The sequence below is a fragment of the Rhinopithecus roxellana genome, chromosome 15, assembly GCF_007565055.1.
Source record: "Rhinopithecus roxellana isolate Shanxi Qingling chromosome 15, ASM756505v1, whole genome shotgun sequence".
Lineage (NCBI taxonomy): Eukaryota > Metazoa > Chordata > Mammalia > Primates > Cercopithecidae > Rhinopithecus > Rhinopithecus roxellana.
In genome coordinates, this window is record NC_044563.1 from 30,400,790 (window position 1) to 30,420,368 (window position 19,579).

Below are 19,579 nucleotides of genomic sequence, written 5' to 3' on the forward strand. Positions count from 1 at the left end.
TTGTCTCTAATACTGTCCTTGAATACTTGCCATGGAACCATCTTTCTGGTAAAAGTTTTACATAAAATGCTTTTAGTACTAATCTATGGAGAGCAACAGGTTTACTTCTCCACAGTAGTCAGGTTTTAATAAATAGTATGACCAGGCTGTAATAAACAGTGAAATAATGTGCTTGAAATTTTTAAAAGACAAAAAAAAAAAAAAAAGACTACTGAAAAATTACTCTAAATAGCCAGTGAAAAGAGGAATTTTGTCTTATGTGTTAATATCTCAGGGGTCAATCTGTATAAATTATTAGTTCCTCCTATTTTTAATGTAAATTTTAATACTTACCTAATCTAAAATCAAGGTTAAAGATATTTAACTTTTATTATTCAAATAGGAACATAAAAAGGTATTTTCTTCTGAAAACATACCTGATATTCTAGGGATATAGACTTTAAAACTGTCAAATTATTTTCACAACATTCAAACATAGCCTGTTAGGCTATTTAGTATGCTAAAAAACAAAAAACAGGCCTCTAATAGGGTAATATTACATAATATAAATGTATTTTAGTTATCAGAAATGTAATCTATACAATGAAATATCACATTTCTAAATTACATTTCTAGTTAGGTGTAAAAAATTCTAATGTTTCGGCCGGGCGCGGTGGCTCAAGCCTGTAATCCCAGCACTTTGGGAGGCCGAGACGGGCGGATCACGAGGTCAGGAGATCGAGACCATCCTGGCTAACACGGTGAAACCCCGTCTCTACTAAAAATACAAAAAAAAAAAAAAAAAAAAAAAAAAACCTAGCCGGGTGAGGTGGCAGGCGCCTGTAGTCCCAGCTACTCCGGAGGCTGAGGCAGGAGAATGGCGTAAAACCCGGGAGGCGGAGCTTGCAGTGAGCTGAGATGATCTGGCCACTGCACTCCAGCCCGCGGGCGACAGAGCAAGACTCCGTCTCAAAAAAAAAAAAAAAAAAAAAAAAAAAAAAAAAATTCTAATGTTTATTATATATTGACAAATTATAGTTGCATATATTTATGGAATATAGTGTTAAGATTTTTGAATACAATGTGCAATGATTAAATCAAGCTAATTAACCTGTCCATTACCTAAAATGTTTAACATTTTTGTGATAAGAGCATTTGAAATTTATTCTCTTAACATTACTGAAACGTACAGTACTCAAATATTAGCTATATTCACCATGTTGTGGAATTAATCTCAAAAAAAAGTCAAACTCATTCCTCCTATCTGAGCCTTGGTACCCTTTGACTGACATATTTCAAATGTACTTGACATCCATTGAAGAACTTCTGAATGAATCACACAGAACATTTTAGTATCCATTAGAAAATCTAAATAAATATATGGCCTTTGGTCTTTTTCAGAAAATGTAAATAAATATACGGCCTTCCATTTTCACTTTCCAGTGTGTAAGAAAATTGTAAGTCATTTCCTTCTTCATATAGTAATAATGAGCAATGCAGTTATTTGTCTAAAAATCTTCAAGTATTAACTGTGTGTCAGCTAATTTTGGTTAACATACATTTTCAAGTTTGCAAATAGATTTCATGAAAAATTGTGAAGGAAAAAAAATGCCTTCATTTTAAGATAGAAAAATCATGGTTTCATTTGCATTTTTAATATACAGAATGTCATAGTTCTAAAGTACAAGAAATAGTTGCAGTTTGCCAAAGTAAAACTAAATATCCCACAAGATAATGGTTTTACAATTAAAGGTATTTCCTTGACAGAGTAGATAGCAATTGAAAAATGCCCAAAGTTAAAGACAATCCAGGATCTGTTTGCTTCTAATGGCTTTAATGAAGCAGAATTGAATCAATGGCTTCACAATGCCAGACAATCATCTTGGCTTTTTTTTTTTTTTTTTTTTTTTTCTTTTCTTCACTGACCCCACCAATTGTTTTGGCTTCCAATAGAAGCAGCTTCAATTAAAGATCATGGTTTTTTGGCTTGAATGAAGACTAAAAGCCAGGGACTCTAATATAAGTCCTGAAACACTCAGAAAACAAACAAGGTGTTTTTTAAAATACATTTCATAGAAGTTCAAGTTGTTTTTAAGAAATTAAAGCTAGTTGGAGACAGCGAAACGTTATTACAACTGTATTTCAAATGGTAAAGCCTTAACTTTAACTTAATGTTTCAGACATTATCTTGAAAGCAAACGGAAACCTGAGCAAACACCTTTGAAATCGATCAGCGCAGATAGAAGGCACCTCGGAAAAATCTCTCAAGTTGGCCTCAACTGTCCTGACTTAGCCGTGTAATTAACGCAATTCCATTTGGTTTGCCTAGGTAGTAGGAATATCCACAAAAAGAACAAACCTTTCCACATGCATCCAAGAAATAAACTCAGGTTTTTAGTCAAGCCAGAATTTGTAAAGGAATCATCAATGGCACTCAAATCTTTCCCAAATAGAAAGATACAGATGGTTATTATTTAAAAAAAAAAAATGTTTTTGTGTGGAAAGTAGAACCATGGTCATAGCAAATTACTTTGAAATTAAAAAAAAAGATTGTTTATTGCTTTACAAATGTTTAATATTTCAGTTAAATCTGCTTCTTTCTTTGAGTTATAGTTTAATAACATGTTAGTGAATAGAAGAAATACATTACAGGAATGAAAAGGAGTAAATACGCTTCATATAATCACCTCTGCTATTTGAAAACACTGAGTATTGTTCTTGCTCATGCAAGAATCATAAAAAATTGGCAAGTTGGATTCAGGCCCATTTACTCTGCAGTTTATACAGAAGCTATTACAGAAAATGAAGCACATAACAGAAACAAGATAGAACTTATTAAAATGAAGTATTATTAAAGCATGGTGCCTGGCAATTCACTCCCCAAGGAGAAGCCAGACCTAGCCACACATATAGATTCTAAAGGGGGAAAAAGGAATCATCATAATAAACAAGAATCCTGCTATTTAGAAAAATGAATATATATCTCAAAAAAATCCTTACATGAACTGTAATTCTCTGAAATTTTAGTACATCTAGAGATTGGGTACATGACACAGTCTAGCCAGCTAGTACAAGCTTAACAAACATCTGTTGAAAGAATAATTAGAAAAGGAAAAGGCGTCTATGCATCTTTTTTATTCTAATTTTAGCCCTGGGTAAGGAACCAACTAACAGCACCTGAATTAAATTTGTCACTTTCACAATATCATCCAGTTTTATAAATCTGCAAATCGTCATAATAAAGTATTTATTGTCTTTGAATGTCAATCCATCCCATCAGGGCTGAAGTCAGCCACAAAGGAACCAACCTAAAAATAGACTGTGGCGAGTGAGAGGACTGTCGCTTGCCTGCCTCTGTCAGCTCCTCTTGACAGCAGTGAATGGAAAACTCAGGTGGTGCCTCCTTGTGTATAGACATTTCCCCTTAAGCAAATAAACGTTAACAGCCAAAGCATAGCTTCGATAGCCTAGGGAATAATGGAAGAGGCATTTTAAAGTTGCTAAATCAAACCATTTTGCCTAGAAATGGAAATGAGAATGCTGTATTAAACATGTTTGTAAAGCAGACAATAGTCAAAACTGTTTGCCCGTAATTTTCTTGATTCAATTCCTAATAACAACAGTTGCATCAGAGCAGATTTTTGCTATTATACTCCCAGGTTGTTCCACATTGGGGTTGTTTCTACACAGTAATAAAGCATCTGGGTGAAAAATGGAAAAAACACAACTAATCATCCAGCTGTTTCTAAAATCCCAGCTGTTCAGTAATAGGCAGAAAATAGCTAACATAACAACAGAACATAACAGACCCACATTGCAGGTGGTTGTAGAAGCTTTCTGGATATGCACTGGCATGACCTGATTTATAAAATGGGAAGATGTCTACCCGAATCACACATAAAAATCTCTCCCTGAGAAATCTGCAAACAGGGACTGCAAAAGCCTTCCTGATCTGGGCTTTTGTTGATGCAAAGGTGAATGGGATGAGATAGGCTGGAGGGAAAGTGGAAAACCAAACATTTTACATGTCTAGATCTGCAGTTAAAAAACAACAAAAACAAAAACAAACAAACAAACAAACAAACAAAAACTTACATGGGGGAAGAGATTGAAAGATCTCTGGATACTTTATTTTGAACAAGTTTATATTTGGTCTGAAGTTCTATTAGACTCTCCTACCTTGAATTTCGTTCTGAATCTGACAGGGTTGCAGTACCATTTTGACAGTTCAGAGACTTTTTGAATCTCTCTTGCAAAGCTTATAAAACAACTACAATTTTTCTTAACCAAAATAAGGAAAAAATGCTTCCAGCATGTACTTTTCAGTTTGTTTTAGCAATGACGGAAGAATTTATCCCCTTGCTAGACTAGACTGATCTCTAATAGTGATACTATAGACATACGAAAAGGAAATGGTAATTCCTGAACAGAGCTTCTCCCATCCAAAGATTCTGCTTAGTTCCTCGAGTGAGTAAAAATAGTCTTGTGTCACAAGATGATTCACACCTTAAAATACTGTATGCTGCTTCATCCTTATCTATCGAATCTAACCCTTTCTTTCTCCACTGTTTCTCACACTGCCTTGAAACCTGTGAAGTATGTGGATTCTAGTAGTGAAATGACACCTCTTTTCTGTGTGGATGAGAAGCAGCAGCAGCAGCAGCAGCAGCTAAATCAGCAAGGAGCATATGATGGCAGAGTTCTAATTAGGTTGCACAAATTTTATGCTTTTTCCATTCCTCTAAGAATTGCGCACCAGCAATAACCAACATAAACACAACATTCAGCTCTGTGTTAGTGACATTCATTCTCAGGGCTTCTACTGGTTGCTTACTTCTATCTTAGCTTGAATGTACTGCCATGCTGACATTCTATATTAGAGTAAGGGGGAGAATTCTCTCCCTTTGAAACGTAAATGTCTAAGTGGTAATCTCCTAAAGACGTGAGTCCCTTACTCCGAAGGGAAAGGTGAATCTTATCCTTAATGAGACATATAGTTTTAATTCCCAGCAGCAGTTTTATGGTTTCGTATGTGAGTGCCCTCAAAGACGAAGAACAAAGGGAATATTTGGACATATACACATATATACCTACTCTAAGAGATTAATTCATTTTCCTGGATTCTTTGGTTTAACAAAAATTAATAGTTAGCATGACAAAATGAAGCAGTTTTTAGACTGACCTAGCTATTTGCACCATCAAATTAGTGACTTCATTTAGGCATAACTCCTTGTACTTTGCTCACCTCCCTGCTCCTGTCCCTATCTCCCAACTGGCACTGATCCTGTTTATATCTTGTCACTGTTCTAAGAAAAAAAAAAAAAAAAAAAAAGGAATTTGCTAAATTCTCATTGGCTAGATAAGATCTGGAGGACATGGGTCAAGAGCTCTAATAACACTTCTAGTAACTCAAAAGGAAATCCTATTCCTAATATTCATGCTTTGTCATTTAAATTCTAATATAGTGTAGTACATAGCCATTTCTCTGTGTTGTAATTCACATATAATGAGATCAACTTCTAAACTGATCAACAGCAAATGTTGCAAAGAAAGACTATCAGACAATCTTGTCATCCTCTAATCAATCTGTAGCCAAGTCTTTCACTTAATTTGCTAGAAGATAATGATTATATAAAATCCACCAATTTAATCATGAATGTGAAAAAGACACACACACACACAAGAAGAAAAGGAGGTACCATTTTCCTCTCAAGAGGAATTCTGAAATCTGACAGGGTTGCAGCAAAATTTTTGAAAGTTGAGAGACTTTTTGAGTCTCTCTTGCAAAGCTTATAAAACTCAGATTTCTCAAGAAATCTGAAAAACTGAATCATTATTCTTTGGATACATCTCTCTCCAAATAACTATTGCAATATCCAAATCTCAAATTAAATTCTTAAAATTTTTAACTGGAAATATTGCTAAAGCTAATGAGATAGTGCAAAACTTATAATTTTGAATTGTTTTTTATCAAGTCATTTTAGTATTAGGTAAATAATCCTAAAATTAATATCTTTCCCCAACAGTCATGCCATAATGACACCAACTAGGAATGGCAAGTAAATAAATAAAAATCCTAATGCATTCCCTAGAGATTCCATCACTTCTTGATAGATTTCAGTCCAGTGGGAGCTTCATTAATTATTTCCTTCTCTGCCTGATAGCAAATGAAAGCCTCATTTGGATCATGATCCCTACCAATTGACAGGAGGAAAAAAGGCTCACTCAGATGCTATCAACAACATTAGTGTTCTTTAGGGAAATCATCATTCTATTCAGGTACAAGTGCATTAAGTTTATAAATAGAAAAACATGCATCCTCCATGTTAACTAATGTGGCTGCTATCATAGAGAGAGTTCAGGTAATATCGCCTTAATCTCCAAGAGATATGCTATTTTCCAACTATTGAATGGTTGTTTGTGTGCCCTCAGAGCCTAAGAAAGATATTGGAACATTCACCAAAAGCAACAATAACCTGAAACGTTTAATGGTGCAATTGAATCTGAGAGAATTAAGTAATTCACATCAAACAAAAGCTACCACAAAAAATACAGAAAGATAATGGCTTCTAGTAATTCTATTTCTAAAGAGCACACAGTAGTTCTACAGGTCATATAGTCTAGTTTCCATGCTATATGCATCCTTTATATAAAGAGAATAATGTGCATTAAAAAAATAAAATCAACATTTTGCAGTGTTCCATACAGCATAAAAATTAACCCTGTCTTCTGGGAATGAAACTCTATATACCCTTATGGAATGTCTCAGAGCTTAGGACTAGTATTATTGTGGTTATAGGGCACAAAAATCCAACCTAAAGTGTAAAAAAAGGTTTTTTAATCCTCCAGCCTCGCCATTTCTCCAAAACACGTGCATTTTCCTACTAATGAGAATTATACACTTTTACTTCACTTTGAGAAGTCTCTTTCAATACCTCAGATCATTCATTTTGCTTATATTTGTTGGCAGAATGTAAAATACACAATATATGTTAACATATGAATATATTATACATTCATATAATTATTTTGAAACAAATATAATTCTTAGACTTAGCACTGACACAGCTTTTGTTGATATCCACAGGGACTATTTATTTAACTGCTTTGACTGATTTAAGAGGTAACTGGCCCCTCAACAGCCAATAGCTTAAGTAACTGTGAATAAAAATGCCTTCAGGCTCTTTGACTTTGAAATAGCCCTTGATGTACAGAATCATGAGAAACAATCCAAGTATATTTCCACATAATACTAATGAATACTAATTACTGGGAAAAACACCAGCATATCTTCCATATTTATTAGTCATTCCTAATAGTTCCTATTAAAACCACTGCTAAGGTAGGTTGGCATTTCTATCATTTTCACAGAAAATGTTAACCTATATATTCATGGGGCAGGTTATTTCTGTTTTATGTCCTCCATCACAACAGTCACCTCTTGGCTATCTCTGCTAATGGTGAAGAGGTAGGACCAATGTTACTCCAAAATCCTTCATAATTAGTTCTAGTGCATGTAACAGTTTGAACAACAGATTTGGCTTCCCACTTAGGTTTTGCTTGGCTTTCTAGTTCTAGTGTTTTTGTTGTTTCTTTGTACTGGATTGTTTTATCTTTTTATAATTTTACCTTTTCTGGACTGGTTGTTTAACACAAGACAACAGGCTTCTGAACCTGAGTAAAGCCAGCCTCAGGTGAGAAACCAACTACAGATAACCTACAAACCAGATTGCTTGCAGGTAGGAAGCAAGGATGGACTATTTGTGGATCAACTACCAAAATCATTTAGCTCCTGGCACCCTGGAACCAAAAATCTCCTTCCAAGACACCAATGACAACAAATGGACCAAAAGCTGAACCTTAAGTCAGCGACACTACCTCCAGTGAATCTGGGAATATGCTTTTCAAGATGACCGCACGATTTCATATTCAGCACATTATTTGCCTTATACATTTATTCCTGTCCCACAGGCCTGAAAGGGGGATGCTTGAATGTCACTTAGAGCCACTGCTCATTAAATATGTGCCATGCTTTTAAGCAACCAGCTTACGCCCTGAGATTAATTTATTTATCCATAAATAAGGTGACCATATTTTCTAAACCTCAAATGGGGCCATATGGTCTGATATGTATTAGCATACTTTTATGAAGAAGACACTGTGAGAAATTGGGACTGCTATGGAAACAAAACCAAGCCAGAAATAAAACTCATATCACAGTCCTAATCTTAATTTACTTTTCAGAAGTACATATTCCCATTTATTACAAAAGAATAGCTCTTCCTCCTTCAATATTGAACACAACCACTCCAACAACCTTCTTCTCAAATAGGAATACTGATTTCCATACAAGAAAGTAGCACTGTCTTCTAACCTGCAATGGCTACATTGGTCTGGAAGATCCTGTGCCTAGAGTCAAGTTTCTTTACAGGCAGGAAAACCAAAAGGTACCTTATATCCACATCAAATGTCCCTTGAAAAATTCAGAATGACTTTTGGGTCAAGGAGATTTCCTGGAACAGGCCCTTTTGTCACTGAATGATACCCCGTAATCATTTTAAACTGTATCAATAAAAACACATACACACACATAAAGAAGGATGTTACACTGTTTCTGCACATGAGCACATCACCACAGGTTCATTTTTAAAATGTGAAGTGAATTTAGGTGTAGTTCTCACTTTCCCTAGCAATAGCTGCAATGTTAGTACTAAAGGTTCATCCAAACCATGAATATTAATAACAACGAAGAAGACCATTTCTGATTTGTTGGAAAGTAGGGGGGCTACTGTTTGTGATGCCAATGTGATTAAAAATAATTTTCCATTGGTTAATATTGACTTTTTTAAAATGGGAAAATATGTGTCTTAGTTCAGAGTATTTTCTTTACATATTTCTTATTCACATATTGGGTTCTATTTCAACACATGCTTAATAAAAAAATTTTCAGGAAGCTTCAGTGATCCTGTTTAAAACAAACTTGACAAAGCATGCAGTAGCACTTGTGAAACACTACATGTGTTTAAGCATAAAATGAGTTCCCTCACACAGGTCAAAATACTGTTTACAGACAAGACTGCATGAAAACAAAGCAAGACATCAAAATGTTTACTTACCAATTTCACCATATGAATTCAACTGAGGACTGAAGAGTTATTTTTCATTAAATGAATCCCTTCCCTTTAGAAGATGTTAGAATAACAGCTTCAAAATACATCTTATTCATTCAGCTTAGTCTACATTCGAAAAAACTCAAACACCTGTTCTGCGGTTAACCTAACAGTGAGATTTTTATTTTTATTTATTTATTTTTGCTTCTATTACTTACTAAAAAATCAAGCTGGTATGACTTGAATGGTACTTAGAAAATATCAAGCTAGTCTGACATTTCTTTTACTCCACAGTAGAATTGCAGTACTAAAATGAACCAAGTAATAATGTAGCCCAATATCCCGGTGTTAGCTACACACACACACACACACACACACACACACACACACACACTCCTGAGGATCAAGGCGATGAAACGATTTGCCCACGATTAACAAGCCAGCTCTCTTGACTCCCTAGACCAGCTGTCATTGCTGTAGCACCCATTGGCTTCCTTTCACAGAAATTCAAAAGGACTATTTATTCCTCCTTTCTTCCCCATAACTGTTATGCATAACAGTTTCCTTTCCAAGCATTTGCAAGAGAGAACAATGCATCCACCCTTGAAAAGACTCTGATTGGGATGACCCTCAAAGAGTGTGCTTTTGGTAACATCTATTATCATCTGAAAAGCAATAAAAGGATCCTAGATCCCAAGAATTAGGATCTCTAAAGAAGGTCACTTCCCTTTTATCTTACAACCAAATGTGTCTAGTGGCCTCTAAGATACAGTTTCCTAAATTAGTTACAAATACATCCTGAAAGCATATTCATCAGTATACATTTTTTACAAATGGTTCTAAAGCACTTTGACTAGTTTCAACTATGAAAAATGTTATGAATTCACAACTGCACTGGATGTCCTCACCTCATGAATTATCTTATAAGAGAAGTGTTCCATATAGAAGTACCCCCATACAAGTCTTGAGGGCTTAAAAGCTTCCTTCTCAGTGTGGGATCAAGATCCAGATACCCTAAAATAAATGCATCTTGCAGGGTGAAAGAAACCATGAGTTTAGTAAGATGACCTAATAATATTTGGTTTGAAAGCTCATGTCTGTCACTTCTTGACCCTCTCATCCTGGAAAAAAAAAAAAAAAAAAGCCATGTGCAATAAAGGTAAGCCCCAAATGACTACATTTCCTGGATTCTCAGAATTATTAATTTAATGTCTTTTGTCAATCAAATTTAATATAACTTTCAGATTTAAAAGGAGGTATTATAGAAACAATGAAATACAGTACATTTCCCTTCCAAACATAACCAAATCATTGTCATTGCTATTACAGAAAGTTCAATAAACATCCCTTATATACTGAACAGCCCCTAAATTACTTTGAGATATAATCTGACCTAGTTGGCTATATTGTAAGATACATGGTTTGTTGTTCACAGAGTCAACTTTCTATGCTATAACATGCCTGAATCTATCAGCAATAGACTATCTTGTGTCTGCATATCAACTTCTTGTAAGGAATGCAGAGTTAAAGCAATTACCCATAATTTTTACAATATCCTAATGAAGTAGATGTATGCTTGTGGGTTCTAAATCCCTTTTTCTCCCAGAGGAAGATTAAACAATTTAGAAATAACATCAGGCATTTGTATGGAACTCAACATTTCAGATGTTTTGCATGTTCTCATTTGTTTGGCATAACTCTGTAATGTAACATGCTTCATTTGCCCTCTTTTTTACCAATCATGAAATTTGGGTACAGAGATGTTAAGTGATTTTTCCAAATGAATTATAACCAGTCCAAATAGCCTTACCCCTAGTCTGACGCTTGTTACGTTTTTGCCCCAAATCCAAAATGTATTAAAACACTATCTTTTAAATCTTATTGTAAGATGGTATTTTGTTTTATCATTCTCTGTTGTCTTCTATCGATCTTTGTTCTTCACAGTCAATCAAAAAGGTGTTCTAGAAAAGTGTTCCTCTACAAGTGGTGGGGAAAGTGTGGAGAGGGAATGCAGTTTTACTTTTAACCCTAATGTTGAATTTACTTTGAATTTCAAATACCATTAAAGGAGAGGTAGGATTTATGTAATTATGAAATGATGGCCTGGATTTTAAAAAACTTGAGAAAGGCTATTTTAGGTCTGTTTGTTTGTTTGTTTGTCTTTAGCTCACAGTTACCAGAGTTCACTATGTGCCAAAATAGTGTATGCAGTGTTGCTTGTTTTGTTCCCCAACCCCCCACCCCACCAACCAGAGCCCAAGACAATCATTTTATAAAGAATAGAAGTTAAATAAACATTGTGGAAAAAGGCCTCTTATGCATTCCGAGTTTTCTAACCTATACCTCATGATGATTTAATAGTGCAAGGCTGATCACTAGTTGTTATCTCATTCTAGAACGCTTTGTCATGAGTTAAATGCAGTTATATGTCATAAATTCCTTTAATAAAGATGATGATGATGATGTTGAAACCAAATTTTTGACACAATTCTTCCTTATATCCGTTTTAGCAAATATAATGTAAAAATCTGAGGTTAATCCCCAAATTCTGTTCTTATATAACTGCACAAAAAAATAAACTTAATAAATCTAGCATTTATGTTTCACATTTAATAGAAAATTTTTAAGCCATAATCACTGTAGCTGCTTGGCATCTTATTTCTTCAAGAATTCTTTCAGTGCATGCATTAACTTTGGTTAAATTATTCTGGAGTTAAAAGGCAGAAGAATATATAAAATAGTATGATTTCAGAAGCATCATTGTAACAGATCAATTTCAAAAGATTCAGTTGCTAAATTTTACTTCATAATTCCTTTGTCAATCAGTTATTTAGGTTTTAAAAGAGAAGAGAATCATGTGATGTTATCTGCATGGTTATTAGTCTCACACAATGAAAAGAAAACAATAAAATAAGACTAAAGAAATCATTCTTCCAATGATTGTCATTGAACTGTTACATTAGTAAACATTCACAGTATGAAGTCTCTCTCAATCTCCAGCATATAAAGTAGTGCAAAGAAAAAAAAATCCAGTCCTGTTACCTGCAAACAAAACTTATTACATATTCTCCAATTTCACTTACTCTATGTTAGACATTTGCTGTTAAATCTTCCCAAAATTAATAACAAAATATAATCAATTTCTAAAGGCCCTTGCAGCCTTTTTAAAAGTTAATTTCCAGTTAAAAATAAACTTTAATTAAATCCAAGATAAAATTGTGACCTATATTCTATTAAATAATTTACTTTCTTTTTTCTCTACACAGTATTTCTTACAATTTTTAAAAAACAACTACTGAATCCAAAGACATATGATATGCTGTTAAAGCACTGATAAATGACTGCTCAGATTCATTAGTTCTTACATAGTAAATACTCCAAAATGCCAACTTTTCCCATCACTGCACAATTACTAACATTGACAATTTACTTCACACACACACACATATGCACACACGCGCACACACACTCTCTCCATCTTTACTGTCAACATCTTTTCCAGTTAATGTGCAAAATTCTTGCATTCTAATAAAAATATAAAGATAGATTTGCTCCTATTTAAACCTCCCTCTTCTCGAAGATGTATCATTTATTTGATATGTAATACAAGTTTAGTAACAATTATGCCATGTATAACCATTAAATAGTGTACTACTGTATGCATTGGATCATTTGCATATTTCATTTTCATAACTGCACTCTCTATGTATAAATATATTTGGAGATGCTGAGAGGGGGGCAGTGGCAGGTGGAGAAAGAGATTCACACATCAGTCTCCACAGCCTTTGCATTAGAACAGTTGTTTTTATCTGTCTCGCTGTCATCCCCCTTTCCCTGACACTTCTCTTCCTTTGCACACAGAGATTCCTTAACTCCTTCTTCCATCTCTAGATACTCTGACTTGTCCCCCAGGGAAGAAGAAGTAGAGCTCCGAAATTTCTTGAGCAAATTAGAGGGGAGGTATGGGCAACTGACTGCATTCTGCGTTAGCTGTGTCTGTTCCTCATTTTCAGTCTCTCTGTGGTAGAAATAGTTAAAGTTAGAGACAATCACTGGCACTGGCAAAGCAATGGTTAATACACCCGCAATGGCACACAGGGACCCGACAATCTTGCCCCCCACAGTGATGGGCTTCATGTCCCCATAGCCCACAGTTGTCATGGTCACCACAGCCCACCAAAATGCATCTGGGATGCTTTGGAAATGGGTAGTAGGTTCATCCGCCTCTGCAAAATACACAGCGCTGGAAAAGAGGATGACCCCAATGAAGAGGAAGAAGATCAGAAGGCCCAGTTCCCGCATGCTGGCTCTGAGGGTGTGGCCCAGGATCTGCAGGCCTTTGGAGTGCCTGGAGAGTTTGAAGATCCGGAATACTCGGACCAGACGAATGATTCTGAGGATGGCAAAGGACATGGCCTGCTGCTGCTGACCATTGCCACCCCCCTGTTGCTGGGCCAGGTCAGTGCCCAGAGTGATGAAATAAGGCAAAATGGAGACAATGTCAATGATGTTCATGATGTTTTTGAAGAAGAGTGCTTGGCTGGGACAAGCAAAGCAGCGAACCACAAACTCAAAGGAAAACCATACAATACAGACTGTTTCCACGATGAAGAAGGGGTCATTGAATATTGTGTGCCCTGAGTTCTCTGGGTGGGGTGCTGAAGTGTCATTCAACAACCCACCATGCCCACCAGCACTCAGTGCCATGACGAGATCCCGGTCGTCCCTAAACTCAGGCAAGGTTTCCAGGCAAAAGATGACAATGGAGATTAAGATGACCAGGACAGACACAATGGCTATGCCCCTTGCAGGACTGGAGCTCTCTGGATATTCAAAGAGGAGCCAAATCTGCTTTTTAAATTCATTCTCAGGGAGGGCCCTGTCCTCCTCCTCTCTCACAAATCCCTCGTCCTCCCGAAACTTCAACAGGGCCTCCTCCCCCAACTGATAGAACTTCACCTCCTCAGTGAAAATATCAAAGGGGACATTGACTGGCCTCTTCAGGCGGCCTCCTGATTGGTAATAATATAAAATGGCATCAAAGCTGGGGCGGTTCCTGTCAAAAAAATACTCATTGCGCAAAGGGTCAAAGTACTGAGTCCTCTTTTCAGGGTCTCCCAACAAAGTCTCTGGAAACTGGGCCAGAGTTTTCATCTGGGTCTCAAAGCGTAGGCCTGACACATTTATCACCACACGTTCACAACAGTCACTATAGCGGACTGAACTGTAGCCACCACCGCCCTCATCCTGAGGCAGCAGGTCCGTGTAGGAACACTCATCCCCATGGTCATCTTCACTATAGTAAAATCTTCCCTCCTCTTCTTCCTCCTCCTCTTCCTCCTCATCTTCCTCCTCCTCACTCAGCTCCCTCAGGATCTTCTCCTCAGAACCACTGGGCATCAGGTCAGAGCAATGAGGGAAGCTGCTCTGCCGGTGGTGGGCTTTCTTCTTCTCAAGCCGCTGTCGCCTCCTCCTCCGGCTACCCCGGCTGCTCTGCGGGTCATGGGAGGTGCAGGCCCCACGTGACTGGTGGTGGTGGTGGGAGCCCCCACCAGAACCCCCGCTACCTTCAACAGCAGCTGTGGCTGCTGCAACAGCAGCTGCTGCAGCTGCCCTGGAGTGAGCAAGCCTCTCCCGCTCCCGGGCCCTGGCCTGGGCAGCATAACCATAAGGCATGTGACTGTTGCACCCTGAGCTCTCCGCACTCACCATTGCAACCTCCATGGTGGTGGTTTTCGGAAATGGCTGGTTCCAGTTGTAGAAGAAGAAGAAAGAAAAATAGGGCAGCTTCTTTTCTCACCAAATTAAGGTAAGTTTGGAACCCTTAAGCAGATTGCTTGGAAGACTAAGGATATTTTCAGTCCAACTTTGCATTTTCTGTTTTTAAATCAGCACGCCCCATGCTCTCTCTTCTCAGGGATTCAACATTGCTCTCCAGAGCTTGGCTGGTCGAGATAAATAGCCTAGCACTCCCAAGACTAAGAAGTCCGAAAACGCTGGAGTGTCTCAGACACCTATGTTTTGGGGGCAGATGTTGAAATGTGGAAATATGTCTGGGATGTGGTTAGTGATGATGCTGCAAGATTCAAAGGCAGCAAGTGTCTGACAGCCAGAAGTTGTGCCTAGAAAATGAAATACATTTTTCTGCCATGGAAATTGGCCAATGCTCAGTCCATTAAATTTAAATAAAATGCAAATAAGCCTTTCCTGTTAGCACTTGCCTTCTAGTGATGGCTCGAACCATGTTAAGATGTGGTTTGAAGTATGTCCAGCCATTTCTACTCAAAGTCTATCAGGATGATTCTCCAGGCTCTCCTTTTAAGTTCATCAAAGGCTTCCTGGACCCAGGTACAATGCCAAACCATAGATAGAGGCAAAGACTCTGGGAGGTAGAGAAGGTGCTAGATGAGGTGTCAGCAGAAGCAAAACCAGCTCTGAGGTCTCCATAGAAATCAAGGAAATGCAGAGCATTCTTCAGCCAAAATCATGCAGAAGAAGCACTTCACCTGAAAAAGGATTGGAAACAAGCATAGGAGAAAAGTAAAAAGGAAACAAATCATAAAGAGCAAAGTGAGCATTTCTCTTCACATACACATCCTTCTCTTTTCTTCAAGAAAGTCACATAACACACCAAGCACCCATACATTTTCAAGATTATGGGGCAGGCTATTCTCACTCATAAACATCATTCTTTCCTTCTTCTTCAGATATTATTTCAGCTCAGTTTATTTTTATGGTAACTCAATTATTTTTCCTCTCTCTACTCATGGCTCACATGTCTCTTGCTTCTATCTTCCCCTTCACCAATGCCAGTTCTTAATTCTCACTGTCACTCTCTTCATTCCACAAAAATAATGCTGAGACTTTACAGCTGCTTCCATCATTCATCTATTTCAAGGCAATTTTTAAAATTTCCACTCATAAAGTGTTTCTGAATTAAGTGCCCTTACACTCCTCTCTATCTTGACTCAGGATTGAGGAAGTCGGAAAAAAGCAAAAAAAAACACACACAACAGAATTCTTATACTTTGTGCAGGCAGCACCACTTGAATGCACTTCAGTCACCTCATCTATAAAGTACAAATAATAACACAACCTCCCCCATCTCATGTTTGTAAGGACTAAATGAGATAATGGATGTCGATAGAATGTCACAATGCCTTTTACCTAATGAATGACAATAAACACTAGCAGTTATGAATAACGTGACAGCAACCTACGTTTTTATTGTCTGTCTACACAGCCCCAAGTGTTTGTGTCCTTAGGCCACTAACTAAAGTAGGGGAAGATGGGACATGAGGATATACAGGACATCCTGAGACTCACTAGTGGTCGTTGTTAAGTTGGCACTGCCTGACTCCCTACCGCATGTCCCCATTGTTTTTCTGTTCCCCTGAATCCTGAACACTCTCTACCACCCACAGGCTAGGAACTAATGCCAGTTTCCACATCTCTAATAACCATCTTCTCTCCTTGGCGGTTGCTCCATGTTCACCTCAATGGCTCCTCCTCCACTCTGCTCAAGGGGCTATCTCCTTATTTTTTAAAATGTCAGTTTGTGTGGACTTCATTCTTAGCCTATCGTACTTACCCCCACTTCAATAAAATCCACATCCCTAACATTCCCCGTCCTCTCTCTTTCTCTCTCTCTGCCCACTTTTATTTACAATCTCCCACTTCCGAATTGCATGTCCCTTGCAGCTCCAATCTGCTCCCTCTGTCACCTGTTATTCCTGGCCCTTCTTCTTCCTTAGTTTGCTCTCCCAAGATCCAGGTAATTCATCTCCTCAGCCGGGTCCTGTAAAAGCCCCCATCCAAATCTCCTGTCTCCTCTTGATTTTTCCATGTACTCTGTTCAACAGGACTTCCAAGAATGCAGGGAGTAACCCAGAGAACTGGAGAGAATGATGATAGTCAGAATTCAGGGCATCTACCAGCTTCTATTACTGGAAGCACTTGGAAAGCATAAGAGAAATGGCTTTCTGAAGCCATTAACAGGATTCAGCTCTTGACCACCTGCTGCTCCTTGATGATCCTGTCAGCCTAGCAGCCTAAACACACTGAATTTTATGAAGTGACAAGCATGGAAGTGGCAAACAGAGGTCTTCCCAATCATACACCCCTTCCCAATCATACACATTTTCCTAGGGCAAGGAGGGCATTTGATTGCAACACAAACTCCAGAAAATACACCACTGAGGGCCTCTCACATGCCATCTCCCTTCCTTTGCCTGACTCCTAACATCATCTCATACTCTGAAATGTTTACCCCCAAGGAGTTACTAAATCCCTACTTACAAAACCATCCTGAGGTGACATTCACCTTGGAGTGTCAGGCCAACATCCTTTCAAGACTGGTACAGACCAAATAGCCTGAGAGTTTGCTCAGTTTCTTCCCCAACTCCCCCAAAACAATTATAATTTCAATGAAGCCCCAGTGTAACCCAAGTTCCTGTATAGTTGAGTACTACACACACCTGCCCTCCCACCCAATCGACTTCCAGAAGGTCATAAATTAGCAAGTCTTCTAATTCACCATCAGCTCTTCGGGAGTTCTAGAACTGCCCTCTTTCTGCTCTACACCAAATAATTTCATATTTGTTTATTTATTTGGGATTATTTGTCTTTGTTTATCTAACTCCCTCCTCCACCCTACAAGTAGCAAATTGCCTTCCTTTTAATCATCTACTAATTATTTCACTATCCCTGATCTAGAAAAGGAGAGAGAAAGAAAAAGAAGAGAAAAGAAAAATCATCCCTCCCAGCAAATCAGACTGGTTTAAAATCTCTCTTCTTTCTCAGGGTACTCTTGTTTGGATAATCTATTCAAGCCAATTTCCAGGAGCCTTTATGATATAGATCTTTGCAGAGGAATTTGTCTTCTTCTTTAACACCATTAAACTAATAGGATTTTGCAGACTACCTATTCCCCAATCCCGGCGCCCCCAAACAACAGCCAAGCATCCCGCCCCTCCTCCTCTCACCCCTCCAACAACAAGGCTGTTCGTCTCTCAGTGCTAATTCCTGCAACTGTGTCAGTGTCAGGGTGGTACCCGAACCTTAGAGAGAGAGAGAGAGAGAGAGACAGAGAGAGAGAGAGAAATTGAGAGAGGAAATCAGAGAAGCCAATATCGTGAGAAATACACACTTCAACGCACGCCATTTATGCAGCCCCTATGTATGTTGCTCAAATGCTCGGAAAATGCACGCAAATCCAACCGTTGGGAGAGGCAGCAATTCAGACCCGTTCACCGGCTGTTCCCAAAAGAAGGGAACCGGTGCGGCTGGGAGGAGGTGAAATGATGCTAAATCTTAACCCCCCTCTCGTTGGGAAACGACATCTTTAATCGCGCCGTCGCCTCCAGACCTCGGTTCCCGCTCCAGCACGTTAAGCAGGGCGCACTCACCGCATCCCCGGGGTTGGGAAAATAACAACTGTTGGCCCCCTGGAGCGCCGCGCAGCATCCGCACCTCCCTTCTCCCACCTCCTGGTTTATTTTTAACCGCCTTCCATTCATGCCCTTCTGTCACATTCCCGATATTATTTATCCCTCAAATGTCCACTGTTTCTTAACAGCCAAAAGAAGAAGGTGGAGGAAAGATTAAAAAAAAAAAAAAAAAAAAAAGGTATCATACTTACCGTTCCCCGGCGGGGCGAAAAATAAAAATAAAGAAAATCCACCGGCTGGCTTGTTTTTCCCCCTCAAGCTGCAACAGCTGGAGGAGGGGAAGAATGATCTTGGGTGAGGGGGGGTGGTAAAAGGAATCACTCGGGTTTGGCAGGTGGAGGCTCCAAATATCCACAGAACAAGTTCTGTTGCCTGGCCCGGGGGGTGCACAGGGTTCTCGCGGCTGGAGTCTGGGGGTGGGGGTCGGGGCTGCCCCAGAGAAGACCCCAAGACTCCTGGTTCCTCTGGAGTTCAGCACAGAAGGGATTGCCTGGGAAAGGAAGTCAAGGTTCCTCCGAAAAGAAACAAAATCCTAGACAGCAACGATCACTTGTTAAGCCCGAATTCCTCCTCCAACATCCATCCCTCTCTGGCTCTCGCTGGCTGCGGGAGCAGCACACGCCTCCCCTGGCCGCGAACGCGCGCCGGGCGGGGGCGGGGCCAGGGCCGAGCCGAGGGTGTGGCGTTCGCGACGGTCGCCAGGGGCGCCTCCCGGCGCGGCGGGGCGGGCGCAGTCACGACGCCGCGACTCCCCGCACCCCGGCTGGGCCCCCCGACTCCCAGGATCTGGGATCCATTCCAGGAGTCTTTGGCTCTGGTCCCCAGAGGAGAGGAGCAAATCCTGGAGAAGTGTCCCCGTTGGGGCCGGAATAGGGGTTTCGACGGCAGCGCGGGAGTCCCCAGAGGGCTTGGGAGCGGGGAGCTCCAATGGGAGGTGCAGTCCCGAAAATGGGGTCCTTTGGGACATCTTCTCCTCTCCCTAACTTGCTTTCTCTATATCTCCCCTCTAGCCCCGTCTTCGTTTCCCCACCTCACCCCCTC

The 19,579-nt window shown here is 39.1% G+C and overlaps 1 protein-coding gene across 1 annotated transcript; it reads right to left on the bottom strand.

The window, feature by feature from the left end:
* Positions 1–11,863: 11,863 nt before the first annotated feature.
* Positions 11,864–19,181, bottom strand: KCNA4 (potassium voltage-gated channel subfamily A member 4). The gene is made up of 2 exons (XM_010365698.2): positions 18,730–19,181; positions 11,864–15,595 (listed from the first exon to the last, which is right to left on the bottom strand). Exon 2 carries the CDS (start codon positions 14,811–14,813, stop codon positions 12,852–12,854), a length of 1,962 nt encoding a protein of 653 aa, XP_010364000.1. The 5' UTR covers positions 14,814–15,595; positions 18,730–19,181; the 3' UTR covers positions 11,864–12,851.
* Between the last annotated feature and the right edge of the window lie 398 nt (positions 19,182–19,579).

What these genes read in the sequence shown, in the direction of transcription:
- KCNA4 (XM_010365698.2), bottom strand. Translation starts at nt 14,813, where the DNA reads ATGGAGGTTGCAATGGTGAGTGCGGAGAGCTCAGGGTGCAACAGTCAC.